The 17,562-nt window shown below is 42.8% G+C and overlaps 1 protein-coding gene across 2 annotated transcripts in view; it reads right to left on the bottom strand.

The window, feature by feature from the left end:
• Nucleotides 1-14,767, bottom strand: part of LOC148032446 (apoptosis inhibitor 5-like protein API5) — a 66,600-nt gene extending 51,833 nt beyond the window's left edge. The window contains exons 1-2 of one of the 2 annotated variants that reach the window (XM_087683119.1): nt 14,494-14,767; nt 13,970-14,131 (exon numbers count right to left, since the gene is read on the bottom strand). In XM_087683119.1, the coding sequence (XP_087539245.1) occupies nt 13,970-14,131; nt 14,494-14,574 (243 nt within the window). In that variant the 5' untranslated portion in view covers nt 14,575-14,767. The remainder of the gene's footprint in view (nt 1-13,969; nt 14,132-14,493) is intronic. The other variant, XM_087683120.1, reaches the window with a different exon arrangement.
• Nucleotides 14,768-17,562: the final 2,795 nt, after the last annotated feature.

The raw sequence follows: 17,562 nt of genomic DNA, 5'->3' as shown, positions 1-17,562 counted from the left end.
AGTTGATGATGGTATCACTCAGACTTGGATTGTAGACTTTGGTGCCTCTTTCCATGTAACTCCTTGCTTGGAGTATTTTGCTATGTTCAATGCATGCAGTTATGGAAAGGTGTATCTTGGAAATAATTATGCTTGTAGCATTGATGGAATTGGCACAGTACACTTGTCTTTAGACAATGGTCAAGAGCTTGTGTTTAAAGATGTCAGATATGTGCCTAGCATTAAAAAGAGTTTACTATCTGTTGGTCAGCTAGACTTGCATAGCTACACCACACTGTTTGGTGGTTGTTTGTGGAAAGTGAAAAAGGGTTCCATGTTGATTGCAAAAGGAACCAAGAAGGGCACTTTGTATTATTTGCACTATAAAACCTTGAATGGCAAGTTTCTTGCAGTTGCTGAAATTTGCAGCCACTTGGAGTTATGGCATAAGAGATTAGACTATATGAGCCAAAAAGGACTTGATGTCCTTACCTCTCTGAAGAGGGTTGATGAAAAAGGCTCTAAACTTGATTTTTGTAATGAGTATCAGTTTGGAAAGCAAATAAAATTTCCATTTTACTCTGGTGTCTCTCATAAGTCCAATGTCTTGGACTTAGTACATTCTGAAGTATGTAGTATGCCTGTGAAATCATTGGGTGGTGCTGCATATTTTGTCTCCTTTATTGATGATTATTCCAAGAAGATTTGGGTGTACTTGCTGAAAAAGAAAAGTGAAGTGTTTGCTGTTTTTAAAACTTTTCATGCATTTGTGACCACTCAAACAAGTAGAAAGCTGGAATGCTTGAGAACTGATAATAGGGGTGAGTTCACATCGACTGAATTCAAGCCCCTTACAGCCCTTCTTCAAATGGGGTGGTTGAAAGATAGAACAGGAGTTCATGTGAAAGAGTGCGATGCATGCTGTCCACTGCTAATCTCCCTCATGCATTTTGGGGAGAGGCACTCAAAACCACGGTTCACATTTGCAACCGCTCTCCAAATAGGTCCTTAAATAATGGCATCCCTGAGAAGGTTTGGTCTAGCAAATCGGCCTCATATGACCATTTACACATATTTGGCTATGATGCTTTTGTGCATGTTAGGAATTAGCTAAGGAATAAACTTGACCCAAAATCCACCAAAAGCATTTTCATGGGCTATGGTGATGAGGGTGAATTTGGCTACAGAGTGTGGTTACCTCAGTCCAAGAAAATTATTCGCAGCCGTAATGTTGTATTCAATGAGGCAAAATTGCTGAAAGCCACTTTAGCCTCTAATGAAGATCTGAAAAATGTGAAATTTCAGAGTTTGCAGCCATCCATTACTTCCGAAAATGAGCCTCAAGGTGCTGTACCACAGGCTGAAATTGATGATCAGCCAGTTATTTTTGAGTCAGATGATGATGGACGGCAAATAGGAGCACAAGGAGGTCATGGACAGCAAGATAGGCTTACTGATTATGAAAATGCAGGTGTAGGAAATGAAAATGAAGGTGTTATACAGCATGAACAGCATGCTGAAAATAGTTTACAGCAGCCAATAAATGCTGAAAATAATATACCTCCAAATGTAGACCCAATTCCTGAAAATGTTGATCATTGGGTACGCAGGTCTACATGCGTAAGAAGGCAACCACATAGGTTTGACCCCTCCTTGCATTATGTAATGCTTACAAATGAGGGTGAGCCTCTTACATACAAAGAGGCCAAGTCATGTGAGTTCAGCAATAAGTGGAAGCTAGCTATGTAGGAAACGATTAAATCTATATATGCAAATGATACTTGGGATCTTGTGTCATTGCCCAAAGGAAGGAAGCCACTTCCAAACAAATGGGTGTACAAAGTCAAGACAATTGATGGGAAACCCAAGTACAAGGCAAGGCTAGTTGCCAAAGGGTATGCACAAACGGAAGGGATTGACTTCCAAGATGACTTCTCACCTGTTGTGAAGATGACCACTTTACATGTGCTTTTTGCTCTTACTGTTGTTTTGGATTTAGAACTGTATCAAATGGATGTAAAAACGGGCTTTCTTGCATGGTGACATTGATGAGGAAATCTACATGAAACAGCCCGAAGGCTTTGTAGTTCCTGGAAAAGAGTAGATGGTGTGTGAGCTAAAATGCAGCCTCTATGGGCTGAAACAAGCACCACGGCAATGGTACAAAAAGTTTGACACTTTTATGCTATCTCATGAGTTTACACGCAGCCATGAAAATCATTGCTTGTACATGAAAAAGGATACAGATGGCAGCCCCTTTATACTTGTTTTGTATGTGGATGATATGTTGCTAGCTGGGAAAAGAAAGACTAGCTTGAATGCTCTCAAAAATCAGCTGAAATCAGCTTTCTCCATGAAAGATTTGGGGAATGCATAGCATATTTTGCACATGAGGATTCGTAGAGATAGAATGCAGAAATTGTTGTTTTTATCTCAAGAAAAGTACATTGGAAAGGTACTGGACAGATTTAACATGGCTGAAGCTAAGCCTTTTGGGGTACTCTTACCTCCTTATCTCAAGCTTAGCAAAGCCAACAGCCCGAAAGATGACGTGGAAGGAAATGCTATGAAGGACCTCTTTCTCTCTCTGTCCAAGCCTCAAAAACATCTTTCCACTTGCATGGGCAAGTTTTGCCAAGTGGCAATCTTCTAATCCCATTTTCCAGGATTATTCAGCTTGCTAAATAAAATTTCAAAATATTAATTTTGAAAATTATTTTAATAACTATTCTAATGCCTAGAAAAATAATTTCACCAACCAATAATTAAATTAGGTAGTGCATGGGCAAGTTTTGCCAAGTGGCAATCTTCTAATCCCATTTTCCAGCATTATTCAACTTGCTAAATTAAATTTCAAAATATTAAGTTTGAAAATTATTTTAATAACTATTCTAATGCCTAGAAAAATAATTTCACCAGCCAATAATTAAATTAGATAGGCCAATTTGATTACCAAGTGCCCCTGAGCAATTATTGATCCCTAGATTGGCATTAATTAATTAATTGAGGCATTAAACATCCCCAAAATATGCTTAATTAATGAAGCAACTAACTTCTTTTAAAAAGAAACTCGAGCCTAGAGAGTTATTGTATCCCACATGTAAAAACCCTAATTTGGATGCCCCAAACTTTCTATAAATAGACATGCAGCCCACCACTCTCCCCCAATCTCATTTTTTTAGGTTTCAAGGGCTGTATCTTTTCTACCCACACCCTGTTCATGAAGGGCATCACAGTCACAGCTTCCCCCCAAACATCTACTACCATCTAGCACTTGACTCCAACCTTCAGTTCACCCTACAACTGTCGCCCAGTTTTTCTCACCTCAAGTGCTTGCACTTTTAGTCTTTCTCTCTCCTACATTGCCATCTGCATCAAATCCCACCTTCCTTGACTACATTTGTTGGTGTTTAACACTCAGAGGCTGCCTTTGTTGCAATTCAAGATCTGTTTGGAGTACGACACACTCTGCAACTCATAATCTCTGCCTTGCTCCCAAAGATACGAGAGTTCGAGATTTACTATTCACTGCACAATGTGCTTGCTCATGAGCCTTGTATATTCATTCATTCACTTCATTATTCATTGTACTAAATGTCTCTGAGTTATCCTAAACCTAACCCTAATTGTGTTTTGTGTTTATCAATCTATGCTTTGTCGTACGATTGGTTTTGTGTTTTCGATGTTTAGAGCATTTCTTCACATGGTATCAAATCTAGATACTCTTTGAGAAACCTTAGCCTTTGATCGAAAAACTCATCTGAAAAAGCATGAACAATGAAAGGATCAGATGATTTGGGACACATTCACAACATGCTCCAGTCTCCATAGCCAAACATGAACAAAAACAATCAAGAGCAAGCCTCCTAGCTTGCTTTTACCCGATCTGACATGGGCGGAGAATGATTGGACTACCATGGAGTCCACTCACCATATCAAGTTTCTGCCACTGAGTATGATCTTATTCTTATGCATAGAGGTCAGCAAGAGCCTGAAAGTAAGCTTGATTTTTCTCCTTTAGATTCGGTGCACAGAAATAATGATCTTGCAAGACCTTCGTAATCTCCACTAGGGACCGGCCATCCACAAGTAGAAGCTAGCTCAAATTACACATCACTTCCACAGCACTACTTTTCTCCGATGCCAAGTATGAACCCTATTATTTCAGATTCTGTGCCAATTGATTCTATATTTCCTATTGAATCAAGGGATACTCGTCAAGAAGAGACTCTTCAACACAACCTTTGCTTTCTGAGTAATGAGAAAGACATGTATTTCTTTATGAACTCAAAACTAGGTAAAAAGTAAAAAGAAGAACTTATAAGTATTCCCTCTCTTCCTTTTCCTTCGAATGATTTTATTTCACATGGTGAATTTAGAGTAGGTGCATCTTCATCTAATGCATCTAATGGACAAAAGGAACCAATGGTATTTCCCACAACAACATTCATCACAAATCCATTTGGGCTTCCACCTATCTCTCCCTCATCTTCCGCTACAACTCCCTTTCTGCTTCCATTAAGTGCACCACATTATTCACCACACACCACACCGAGGGATTCTACACATTTAGGCACAACCTTTAGTGAAGTGAGCAATGCACAGTAACAATGTAATATCCTGCGATGAAAATGTCAAGTAGAGAGCAAAACGTGAGCAAGAGTAGAAAGTGAGTCAGAGAGAGAGAGATGCACGATGTTCTTGGATACAATTTTTTGTGTGTACCTCATTAGGTTTTAGATAGATATATATGAAAGTACAAATATGCTAAGGGTATGTTCACACCCGTGCACATATAAAAGGCACGATGGCCCTTTATTCCCAACAACCTCCCACCTAAAGGCAATGTGCCTTAAGAAGAGAAAAGAATCAGCTAAGTCTAGGTATGTACAAAGCTGAAATACATATACCTATCCAGCTCCCATCATCTGTTGGCAATGAGCAAACTGCTCTGCTAGAAGACCCTTCATGAGAAGATCTACAGGATTATCATCTATATGCACTTTGACAAGCTCAATGCTCTTGCTGTCAAGTACATCTCTAATGAAGTGATACTTCACCTGTATGTGTGTCGTCTTTGCATAAAAGACGGGATTCCGTGCTAGCATGATAGCACTCTGACTATCACAATGGAGAACAGGTAACTCTGTAATGCCAAGCTTTCCCACCAAACGTAAAAGCCATAAAGCCTCCTTGCATGCCTCAGTGGCAACCACATACTCTGCCTCTGTAGTAGACAATGCAACACACTTTTGTAGCTTGGAGATCCAAGAGATTGCTCCTCCTGTGATAGTAAACACATACCCAAAAGTGGACTTTCTACAGTCCGCATGACCAGCATAGTTTACATCCGTAAAGCCAACGACAGATGCCTTCTGCTTTCCAAAGCAAATACACAAATCCTTTGTGCCTCTGAGATATCTCATAATACCTTTCACTGCTTCCCAATGCTTTTTATCATGGTTTGCCATGTATCTGCTAACCACTCCCACTGCAAAGGCAATGTCAGGACGTGTGGCAACCATAACATACATCAAACTGCCAACAGCTGAAGCATATGGTATCTTGGCCATTTCAACCTTCTCATCATCAGATGTAGGGCTGTCCTCTGCACCAAGTTTCACATATGGAGGCAATGGAACCCCAATTATGTCCCCCCCTCCATATTGAAACGCTGCAAAACTTTGGAGATATACTCTTGCTGAGATAGATAGAGTAATCCTTTTGACCTATCTCTGAGTATTCGCACGCCAAGAAATCTGGTTTGCATCACCAAGATCCTTCATGTCAAAGCTGCCATGAAGACTTTGCTTCAGTGAGTCCAAGGCATGAGTATCCCTGCCAACAATCAGCATGTCATCTACATACAAAACCAAGATAATCAAGCTGCCATATGCTGCCTTCTTGGTGTACAAGCAGTGATCCAATTGACTTCTATGAAAACCTTGAGACTGCATAAATGTGTCAAACTTATGATACCATTCTCTTGGTGCTTGTTTCAGCCCATATAAACTCCTTTTGAGTTTACATACCATCTTCTCTTTCCCTTTTGCCACAAACCCTTCAAGCTACTGCATATATATGTCTTCATGCAGATCACCATGTAAGAATGAAGTCTTTACATCCATCTGTATGAGCTCCATATCTTCAGCTGCAACCAAGCCCAAAATGGTTCTCAATGTAGCCATCTTGACTATAGGAGAGAAGATCTCATCAAAGTAAACTCCATGTTTCTACTTGTGTCCCTTCGCAACCAATCTTACTTTGTACTTTGGCGAGGAACCAGAAGTGATCTACATCTTCTAAACCCATTTGCATGGAAGGGTTTTCTGCCCTTTAGGCAACTGCACCAAGTCCCAAGTGTCATTTTTCTCAAGAGATTCCATCTCTGACAACATGGCTTAATACCATTTCTTACTGTCCTGTCTATCCATTGCTTCCTAAAAGCAAGATGGTTTACCAAAGTCTGTCAATATGACATAATCAGCCACATTGTTTGCATCAGAAACGAATCTGTCAAGTTGTCTAGTAGCCCTAGATAATCTCCTAACCCAATGATCATTGTTTGTTGGCTGTTGAGCCTGCAAATTTCCATTTTCAGCTTGTTGTCATGGCATTTCAGCCTGCAAATCAGCATTAACAGCTTGTTGTCCTGGTTGTTCCTGCACATCCAATGGCTCATCATTATGGGCCATGGTTGGCTCATCATTTCCAGCATTATTTTCTGCATTTGCAGGTTCATTTACAACAGGTATTCGCTGATGTACAACCAGCACATTTTGCTGTCCAAAAGGTATTTCTTCCCGGAATACAACCCTATGGACCTTCTCAATCTTTTCGAGTTGTTTATACATGCGATCTTCCCGGAAGATAACATCATTGCTGCGTACTATTTTCCTTTTCTCGGGATCCCATAATCTATACCCCATTTCACCCTCGTCACCATGTCCTAGGAAAATGCATTTACAAGACTGTGGCTCAAGTTTGCTGCGTTCTTCTTTATGAATGCGCACAAAAGCCTTGCAACCAAACACTTTCAAGTGAGCATATGAAGGTGGCGAAGAGAAAAGAAGAGAGACGAAACTCTGATGAATGGAATTATGAAGACCTAAAGGCTAAATCATGGAGTGAATGTGATACAAGGGAATAAGGGTGCCGTAGCACAAGGAAGATGATGAAGACAGCCATGAACCACGAACTGCAATGTCCTCCTAAAGGGGTGTGAGGGCAGTGGAGAGGCTAGAGAGAAGAGGCAACGAACTGAATGAATCAACCGTAAGGAATGAATGAGAGAGTGGCCTATAAATAGGCACAGTCAATCTAACATAGCGGCCCTTTTTGGGGCTGCAAACCCTAAACGCAAAACACAGAAACGCAAAAATGCAAATTGCGGGTGAAGGAAGGGTTTGTCAACACTAAGTCCTCTGACGATCGGCCAGTGTTAATTTCATTCACCTTTGTATGACTTGGTAGGCCCTTGGGCAGCCGACGCACACCCTTGGTCCAATAGCCTAGCCTCTCTAGGGTGATCACTTGGACTCCCTTTGTAAGATAAGCATCACCTATATACTCTTGGTAGGTCACTGCGCAACCAACGTACACCCTTTGCTTAATGCCTTGGCTACTTTGGGGTGGGATGCCTTGGGGTATAAGAAATATCAATATAAAATACTTATTTCTTATGGCTCAATTTTGGGCCTAAGAGGGGGTGTTGAGCTAAAAGTGCATTAACCTGACTTAGACAGCCCCAAAATATACTTCAATAATAAAGAAACCAACTTATTTTAAAAAGAAACGCAATCCTAGAGAGTTAGTGTCCCACATACAAAACCCTAATTTGGGTGTCCCAAACTTTCTATAAATAGACATGTAGCCCACCACTCTCCCTCAATCTCATTTTTGCAAGTTTCAGGAATTCTCTCTCTATTGCCCATACCCCATTCACAAAGAACATCGCGGTTAGAGCTTCCCCCAACCATCTACTACCATCTAGCGCCTCATTCCAGCCTTTATATTCACCGTGCAACTGTCGCCCAATTTTTCTCTCTCATTAGATAGTCGTGTTTTGAGTCTTTCTCTCTCCTATCTAACATCTACATCCGATCCAACCTTCCCTAGCTGCATTTTTGGTGTTTAATACACGGAGGCTACCTTGTGTTTCGAGATCCGTTAGGAATACGACATACTCTATAGCTAATAACCTTTGCCTAGATCCCACAAATACGAGCGTTTAAGATTCAATATTCACTACAGTGTGTTTGTTGCATGAGCATTGCATATTCAATATTCATTCACTTTATTATTCATTGTGTTCACTGTCTCTGAGTTACCCTAACCCTAATACTTACTGTGTTTTGTGTTTATCAGTCTATGCTTTATCGTACGATTGGTTTTGTGTTTTCTCCATTTAGAGTATTTCTTCACAAGGAGCGCTACCCAAGAGACTTCAGTGGGCACTATTCGATGAGTTGGAGCACCACTCTAGACAATCTATGCCTATAAATACAACATTGAATTTCCTTATTCTGCATCCCACATGTTCATTTCTCTAATACTCTATCACTCTCTTCCATATTCTTCTCTCCTTTCTCCATCCTTTTCACTGCCGTTCACACCCGCAAGGAGGACATTATGGTTCGTGGCTTCTACATCCATCTCCACCTAGTGTTTTGCAACCTACATCATCTAGCATCAGCCCTCCTCACCTGGCATCATCGTTAAGCTTGTGTTTGTCGCAGTTTTACGTCATCTACAACAAGCTACACCCTCTTTATCATCTCTACATCAGATACAAACGTTTTTGTGTTTTCTTCACTCTTGAAGGGCTGCCCAACAATCATCTGACCACTTACACATAGAGATCCTCATCAAATATTATTGCATTTTTTTCTCCAGTTGGCTGCCCAGCACTTCCCCGATAGCAGCCATCATCTCAGAGAGATTTCGGCATATCCTTCATCTCTGACAACTCCTAAGGACTACTTTCACTCCCTCTATAGCTAGCTATCCTTTCCTTCACCATTCAGCATTCAGCATTACCTTCAATATCCTACTACCATAGGACTACATTTCGCACCCTTCACTATGCAGGTTTTCTATGGATACTGCTGCCTAATCAGCCAAGACAATGTAGTCATCTTCAAGCTTCGGCTCCATTGTATCAACTTGATTCATTAAGCATGATTCAGTGATTCATCATTCATTATCTTCTTCTTCTATGTTTTCTTTGAGTTTCTTTTTCTCTCAGTGTTTGCTGTACACTTTGTGTTTCTCCCCACAAACCCTACTATCTCTCTGATATGGTATGAGTGCATGTCGTTCCATCACATGGTATCAAAGCATACCAATTATCTTCACAGGGGGAACATCTAAACAATACATCAAAGATCACCCACAAGCACTTTTCATTAACGTTAAGGTATGCATAATTTATGGTCTTCTGCAGTATTGCTACTCCTTACTTTGTATTTTCAAGTTGGCACTAACCCTACATAACCTACCGGTTGATCAAAGCGAGGACTTGGATCACTCAACACTCCTTATCTTGGTTGCCCTCATTTGATGGGGACTTCACAAACTAGACCAACATGGAGACTTATGCTTCCAAGATTGAGTTCTTGCCTTCCTTGTAGTGACCTTGGAGGCCATTAATTTCACAAGTTTTCAGCTCGATATGCACCTCACTCTTCTTCTTTGGGTATTTCTCCTTTCCTCCATCAACATCGACATCTAGGGGGGAGAGGAGACGCTTCTCATTCCACGGTCCAATGGTAAGAAAGGGTAGTTTTCTTCTCTTGGTGCTTACAAGATCTTGGTCATTTATACCTTTGTATCATCATCCGTTTACATTTTGATGATCATGATTGTAAAGAGCAATTTAGATAAGTGAATAATTCCCCTGCAGGAGCATCGTCCAAGTGGCACTATTACATAGAATTTTGCCTCAACATGACATTCTATATTGCTCTGCATTAACCCATGCATTGGCATCTTGTTCTTGTAAACGAGTATCAATGCATATTTATCCCTTTTTGGTCAAAGAGAGGTCAACTTGGATCCACCATATTCATGGCAACCCACATGGCAATCTCTATGCCAATATTCTCTCTATGGCAGCATCCCACACATACCCTCCATACTTTCTTCATCACCAATATCCATCACTAGTTGGAATAGCTTTATATTTAATGATGTTGGATCTAACCATCTCTTTTATTTGCCTCTAGGGCACATATATTTGGAAAATAAAACAAAGCAAACCCAAAGTCAAAATCAAAAGTTAAAAGCAGTTCCATCACAATGCAGGTCCTAATAGGCCACTAGGTAGCCAATAAGCACTCTTTATCAAATGCCTTGGCCTCTCTAGGGTGACCCTTTGGACTCCTGGGATAAGATCACGATCACCTCTATAATCTTGATAGGCCATTGCCGAGCACCCTTGATTTCAATAGCCTAGCTGCTTTGGGGTGGGATGCCTCAGGATATCATGGGCTAAGCTATGCTTTGCAATCCCTCCTAGGTATCATATTTGGGCTTGAGAGGGAGTGTTTATAAACTTATTAACTCTTTAATACAATCCCAAAACATGCTTATTGCCAACTTCCATTAAATTACCAAACTTTCCTAAAGAGTACATGTGTCCCATGCGCCAAACCCTAATTTAGGATAATCCACTCATCTATAAATAGGAGGCAGCATGTCCACTCAACCTATCTCGTATTTTTAAATCCTCCATCAGTTGGTGCCAACTTCTCCACTACTATCTACACCCCTCCATGGCACATAACTCATTTCACGGTGGTGACCTGCCATCTACAGCTCCTAGCAACCAATCTTCAGCCATGTGTTTGCTGCAAGCACAGCTTTCCATCCTGATTTCATTGCTAGACAGCCATCGCCATCAATCTTCCAACACTTGACAGTTGCATTTACTGCTCCTGGACCTTCTACTAGCTGAGTTTGCAGGTTTCCAGCAGTTTCCATCTCTCTATGAGCAGCCACACTACTGCATTTGCAGTCCACAGCTGTCACTTTCATCTTCCTGGCACTTTTCAACCTACTGCCCACTGATTCAAGCTGCCCCAGTTGTTTTCAGCCTGATCCAAACTCTCCAGATCTGCATTTGCAGCTGCTAATCATATCTGGAGGCTGCTGCTGCATTTTGGGATCTATACAAAGTACAATACCCTCTCCAACTCATACTCTCCACCCTGTCCTTTAAAGATATGGGAGTTTGAGGTTTTGTATTCACTCTACATAGTGTGTTTACTGCATTGAGCATTATATCCATTCATTCTTCACTCACCTTCTATGTTCATTGCCTTTGAGTTACCCTACTCCTCTAAGTTCCACTTATTAGTGTGTGCTTTGTCATATGCTTGTGTCTATATTCTATGTTCGAGTATTTCTTTACAGCCCCTATTGCCGAGTGGCATAAGTGGCAAATGCACTCCCTAATCTACAATGTGCCATGTGAACAAGCTGAAGTGACTTGTGGGGTGAAATGGAGAACTAACTCCAATCTCCATCTAATGTGCTTGAAACGATAAAGACTAACATGCAAGAATGAATGCCAAACTGAGATGGTGGCAAAGGTCCCAAAGTCTTCATCAAACTCGAATTGAGACTCACAAGCAAGAGATGTACACAGAAGAAGACAGAGAATAACTCGTTTGCTAACAAAACCAAGGAACCATGAGGAGTTCTTTTGGAGGCCTCTACCTTCCAACCAACATTCCCAGTCCTCCAACCAAAAATCTACCAAATCTTGGCATTTTCCTTCCACTAGGCAACAATCTTGTTGCTCATCATCTGGAGTGTATTGTAACTGCTACCACATATGCAAGGATTGTCCCTTCAATGAGTGTAATAATGCACATGGGCCACATCAACACCAGATTAGCCCAACTTATCAATATACACCCCATTGCACATCATATTGACTTTGCAAGAGCAAACAAGCTCCAGCCATGGCATAACATAACCCCTCTGGCATCTAACTGCCTTGTATTAATTAATGCACAGTTCCATTAGCATAAGGCAATATAAGCAGCCAGTTATGGTAATGTTACACAAGAAGTTAAGAACAGTACAGTGCCAAACTGTCCAGTAGCATGGCAAGACAAGTATCTGCAGGGAACATTCACATGGTACACAAGAAGTTAACAACAGTACAACACCAATCCATGCAAAAGAAAAAGCAAGTCAAGTTTCTGCAGGGAACGGTCCAAAATGTTCTGTTGTTGCCACAGCCTGTTTTTTTGCTCTTTCTCGGTCTTGACAGCTGGGAGCCTTTTATTCCACTCATGTCTGCAGCATTCTCCAAACTGTTAAAATTTGCACAACGCCAATGTGTATCTAAGATCTGTTGTCTGCCTGTCCAATGTGGGCCCTGTCTGCCTCTGTCACAGCCAACACACATCACAGCATATAGCTGAGGGGACATCATGACAAAATCAATTGCTTAGCTTTAATAATGCAAAGAGGCCTGCCAACACTGTGCACTTTCAGCACACAAACCAAACATTTGAATTGTGCGCACAACTGTTAAGCACAGTATTGTTGCCTGACAAGTATAGGATCATTTCGTCCCAGATGACAGCGTATCAAGGTACCAACTCTTAAACTTCAAATTATAAACAACATCCAAGCATAGCAGTTAGACGCCAAGTTAAGCAATCTTCAATTTTTATCCAACCCCTCTCAGTGGCCAGAGAGGTAAGCCTTTATGTTTCCTCCAGAATAATAAAAGTGACAAACAGTATTTTATAGATTACAATGTATGCATTTTAAACAGCCTTGTGTAAGTACTATAAATAATTTTCTGAAAACAAAGGGAGAATCAAGTAGAATGTGTCAGAAGTATCTGAGCATTAAACTACTACTACGACTCTAGAAAGAAACATGGACATGGGATGATGCAAGAGTAGGAACAGTTATGATATTAATGTTATGACTTTGTTGGTAGGAAAGAGCTCCGGTTATCATTATTGTTTAAAATTTGTTGGCAAGAAAAATATCATTTTATTATGCATAACTTTGTCCACATCATGCTATCACCAAAAGAACTGCACACATATGGAACTTTAAGACAACAATCACAGTCTCTCGTGTCTTCAACTCTAAAACGAAGCAGTACACAATAACAATGAACCTGCTACTTAAAGGTTGGGGAGAGGCAGACCTCGAACTATGTCTTGGACCTCTTTCCCAGATAGAGATAAGTCCAGCCCTACCAAAAGAAGTACGAAGCTTGTCCCAATTCACCATAAAAAGGCAGGCCTTATTTCCATTGAGCATATCCGCATTTTTAAACAATTTCCACAATCTCAGATGTCTGTCTGAAATATTATAAGAGCACTGTACTTTTCGGTGTAAAACACTGTAGAGAATCGTGTGGCAACAACCAGATGCTTTTTATGCCTCAAAGCTGCTGCAAAGTCATAGTTACCCTGAAAGTGGAGAGGGATCAGAGCCAGTAAAGAATCCATCCATAAGCATCCTAGGTCTTTTACATAGCATGTCCATAGTGAGACTGCTGGAACTTCAGGCACTCAACTAACGCTCTGATCATATCCTACGCCATCTTCAACACTTGTAGGAAAGATGAGTTACTGACTTTAATCTGTCGCAGGACATTGTCAAGGGTCTTTCCAGCTGGTTCTTGTTGGCGTTGGAGTGCTGTCTGGTAAACTCGGTTCAATGTGCATGCCCTGCTCTATAAGGCTAACACAATTCTTTGGCAAGAAGGTCTAATTGGATTAAAGAGGCCCCTCTCTCCAACTATGGCATTCCTTCTGAAGATGTAAGTATGGTTTCGGTATTGCCGCATCCAACAGCCCTTTCTGCCTTCATGAGACACAAATCAAGATGTTCTACACGCATGCCCATAGATGCCTCACACAAACACTCCATCCAAAAACGGGCGCAAATGATCATCTGCCTTGATGTCTGTTGAGGGAGAATGACAATAAAAGCAAAAGGAACTCACCCCCAGCTCATCCTCTTCGCACAGTTCAAGTTGTGTGTCCATGGCATGGCTTGCAAGGCCTGGAAAATGCTTTGAGTAGCGTGGAATAAGCTGCGCAGCTAGCTGCTTTGTCTTGCTGCTGGCTCTGGCTGCTGCCAGGATGCTAAGGTAGTCATTCTCATGCTGCAAAAGGCAAGGGGCCAATGAGATATGCTCTCTCTCTCTCTCTCTCTCTCTCTCTCTCTCTCTCTCTCTCTCTCTCTCTCTCTCTCTCTCTCTCTCTCTCTCTCTCTCTCTCTCTCTCTGTGTGTGTGTGTGTGTGTGTGTGTGTGTGTGTGTGTGTGTGTGTGCGGGCGTTGCACTGTATATCACAGATTATACGTGGCACAATGCACTTTGATATGCAGTGATTCTCTTGTACACCGTTCTGTTCATAGGCCGCTTTCGGCCTCAGTAAACCTCTCTCTCTCTCTCTCTCTCTCTCTCTCTCTCTCTCTCTCTCTCTCTCTCAGACAAAAGAATTTGCTTTAGTTCTACTCCCTTACCTGTGAGATGTCTTTGGCTTCAGAGAGACGTTGCCCGTGCTCGTACAGCATTTCCACGCCCGATGCTTCCAGAGAAGCCATGGTGCCAAGGGAAGACAATGAGCATGTAGCAAGAACAAATCCAAGAAAACTATGCGATCACCAGCGTTGAAGCAGGACAAGACAACCGACACAGAGAGAGAAGGAGAGGAGCTTCCGAAGGACACAGGAAGATGGTTCCAGTAAGGGCTTCTTTTTACCCAAGCCACTTGTTCTTCTAATGCCTCACGAGGACTTACCAGACTTCGCAATACTTTAGATCCCATCCCTCAACTTTAGCAAGCAAGGCCACCATGAGTCCAATCTCATTTCTAATGATTTAGTGTAAGAAGCGGATAAAAATGTGGCCCCCAAATATCAAGCTTGTGACCTCTGATGCCATCGGATGAGTACTTCCAACGTCAACCTAGCACTTGTCAATCCTAAAAAATCAGATGTATATATGATACACAAATGTTACGCTATATATTTCAAACATTTAGAGTTCACTTGAGACGTTTGGTATTTGAGGGTCTAAGAGAGAGCTTGGGAGTAGAGAGCTTGAAAGTGAGGGAAGAGAGATTGAGAGTGTGAGAGAGCTGTCAGAGTGCAGCGGTGCGGAAGCGTAGGACTGAGAGAGAGAGAACGCAGAGAAAGAAGAGAGAGAAAGAGACAGTGGACGATGAAGATCTGCTGTATAAAGAGTGCTGAATACAAAGATATGCAGATATATACACGGGCGTAGTGCGCTGGACTGCGTGTCTCCACCTCGACGATGCAACCTGCTGTCCACCTCGAAGTCCGCTGCAGTCTGCACTGTCTGCTGTCTAAAATCTGCGAACAGAGACGGAATCTGCGCGTGTCACCGGTCTGTAATCTGCGAGCAGAGAAGTGTACTAGACTGCTGAGAATGTCGAGTATAAATAGCCGAAAAATCGGGGGAAAATAGGGCGCCAGAAATGGCCAGGCGGCTGCATTAAATGCAGTCGACTGACTGCTGCAGGTCGGACTGCCACGTGGCAGTCCGACTGTGCAGTCCGACAGCCAGTCCGACTGCACCAGCCTGCTGCCCCTGATCAGGCTATGACCTGATCTCTAACACCCCCTCTCAGAGCCTGGGCAGGGCAGAAGCCTGAGGGATCTGGAATGTCTCCGAAGTAGAGCCTGAGGAAGCGCCTTCGTAAACAAATCCGCAAGATTGTCCTCTGTCTTGCAGTACTCCACAGTGATGGTCTCATCCAGAAGCTTTGCTCGGATGAAGTGGTACTGGATCTCGATGTGCTTCGTCCGGGCATGAAAAACAGGGTTCCTTACCAAGGCAATGCAACTCTCATTGTCACATCACAGCAATGTAGGACAAGTCTGGGGGCACCCAAGCTCCTCCAATAATCGCCGAAGCCACACAACCTCGCATGTGGTGGAAGTCGCGGCCCGATACTCCGCCTCAGTAGACGAAAGGGCTACCGTGGGCTGCTTCTTGCTACTCCATGAAATAACACCTGCACCCAAAGTAAAACAGTAACCTATAGTAGACCGCCTGTGGTCCACGTCACCGGCCCAATCCGAGTCGCTCCAACCTGCAAGTACAAGATCTGAACCATCTGTGCCTGCGGGGTAATGAATCCCTAAATTAGACGTCCCCCTCAGATACCGAAGTATCCTCTGAGCAGCCTGCCAATGCACCGTCTTAGGTTCACTCATGAACCCTACCAAGAGCCCAACAGCAAAACATAGATCAACCTTGGTGTTGAGAAGCCAAATCAAAGATCCAATCAACTGTCGATAGCGGGACGCATCCGCCAAAGGAGAAGCTGAATGGAAAGTGGCCTTCCAATTTGGATCCATAGGAGTAGATAGGGCCCGACAATCCTCCATCTCAAAAGACACCAAGAGCTCCTGTACATATCTTTGTTGAGAGATAAAGATCCCCCTCTGAGACTAATAAATCTCATGGCCCAAAAAGAAATGGAGTAGACCCAAGTCCGTCATCTCGAACGTCCAATGTAAAGCTAATTTCGTCTCCTGGACCTGCTGTGCATCATCACCTGTGACAATCAAATCATCAACATATAATACAAACAGCACACAACCATCCTCGGAAGTGTGAACATACAGCTGCGGATCGGCCTTGGACCGCCGATATCCCAACTGAGATTGGAGGAACGAATCAATCTTCTCGTTCCATGCAAGCGGAGCCTGCTTGAGGCCATACAAGGCCTTCTTCAACCTGTAGACTTTCCCATCTGAAGATCCAAAGCCAGGAGGCTGCTCAACATAGATCTCCTCCTTCAAATCACCATTGAGGAAGGCCGACTTCACATCCAACTGATAAACAGGCCATCTCCTATGGCCAGCTAAAGCAAGAACAGCTCTAATGGTCGCCATACGAGCTGTGGGGGCAAAAGTGTCATGACAGTCAATCCCTGGGCGCTGTGCAAAACCTTTAGCAACAAGGCGGGCCTTGTGCTTATCCAAAGAACCGTCGCTAAGGTATTTGGTCTTGAAGACCCACTTGACTCCAATCACCTTCTTCTTCGGGGGGCGAGGCACGAGTGACCAAGTGCCATTCCTCTCAATAGCCTCCAACTCGGCTTCCATAGCTTTCTTCCATGGTGCGGACTGTAAAGCCTCCTTCACGGAGGTGGGCTCTCGATCCTGCATAACACGGGTCATCAAACAATAGTTGAAGCAAATAAGCTCCGTAGAATGTGCATGGTGCCTCCGTGACCGCCGCGGACCATCCTGCGGTCCCCACTCCTCAAGAACCCCCTTGATCCCTGAATCACGGAGTGTGTCATGGGCCCAGCGCGAGGAGGAGGCCAAACCTCCCCTCGTCATTCTCCATCAGTAGAAGACTCTGGAATATCCACCGGTGGTAACTCCTCAGAGGTGTCCGGTGGAACAGTAGACTCTGTGTCAAAAACAGAATCATAATCAAAAGGCACGGGCTGCAGTGGAACTGTAGAAGGAGCCCAACTCTCCCCTGGATCTCCAAGAACGGGATGCTCCTCACCCATTGAAGTAGCCGGAACCTCCACAAACCGCACATCA

The sequence above is a fragment of the Lygodium microphyllum genome, chromosome 8 (assembly GCF_053477565.2).
Source record: "Lygodium microphyllum isolate KBCC chromosome 8, Lygodium_microphyllum_v1.1.10, whole genome shotgun sequence".
In the NCBI taxonomy this organism is placed as follows: Eukaryota; Viridiplantae; Streptophyta; class Polypodiopsida; order Schizaeales; family Lygodiaceae; genus Lygodium; species Lygodium microphyllum.
This window is presented reverse-complemented; position numbering and strand designations above follow the sequence as displayed.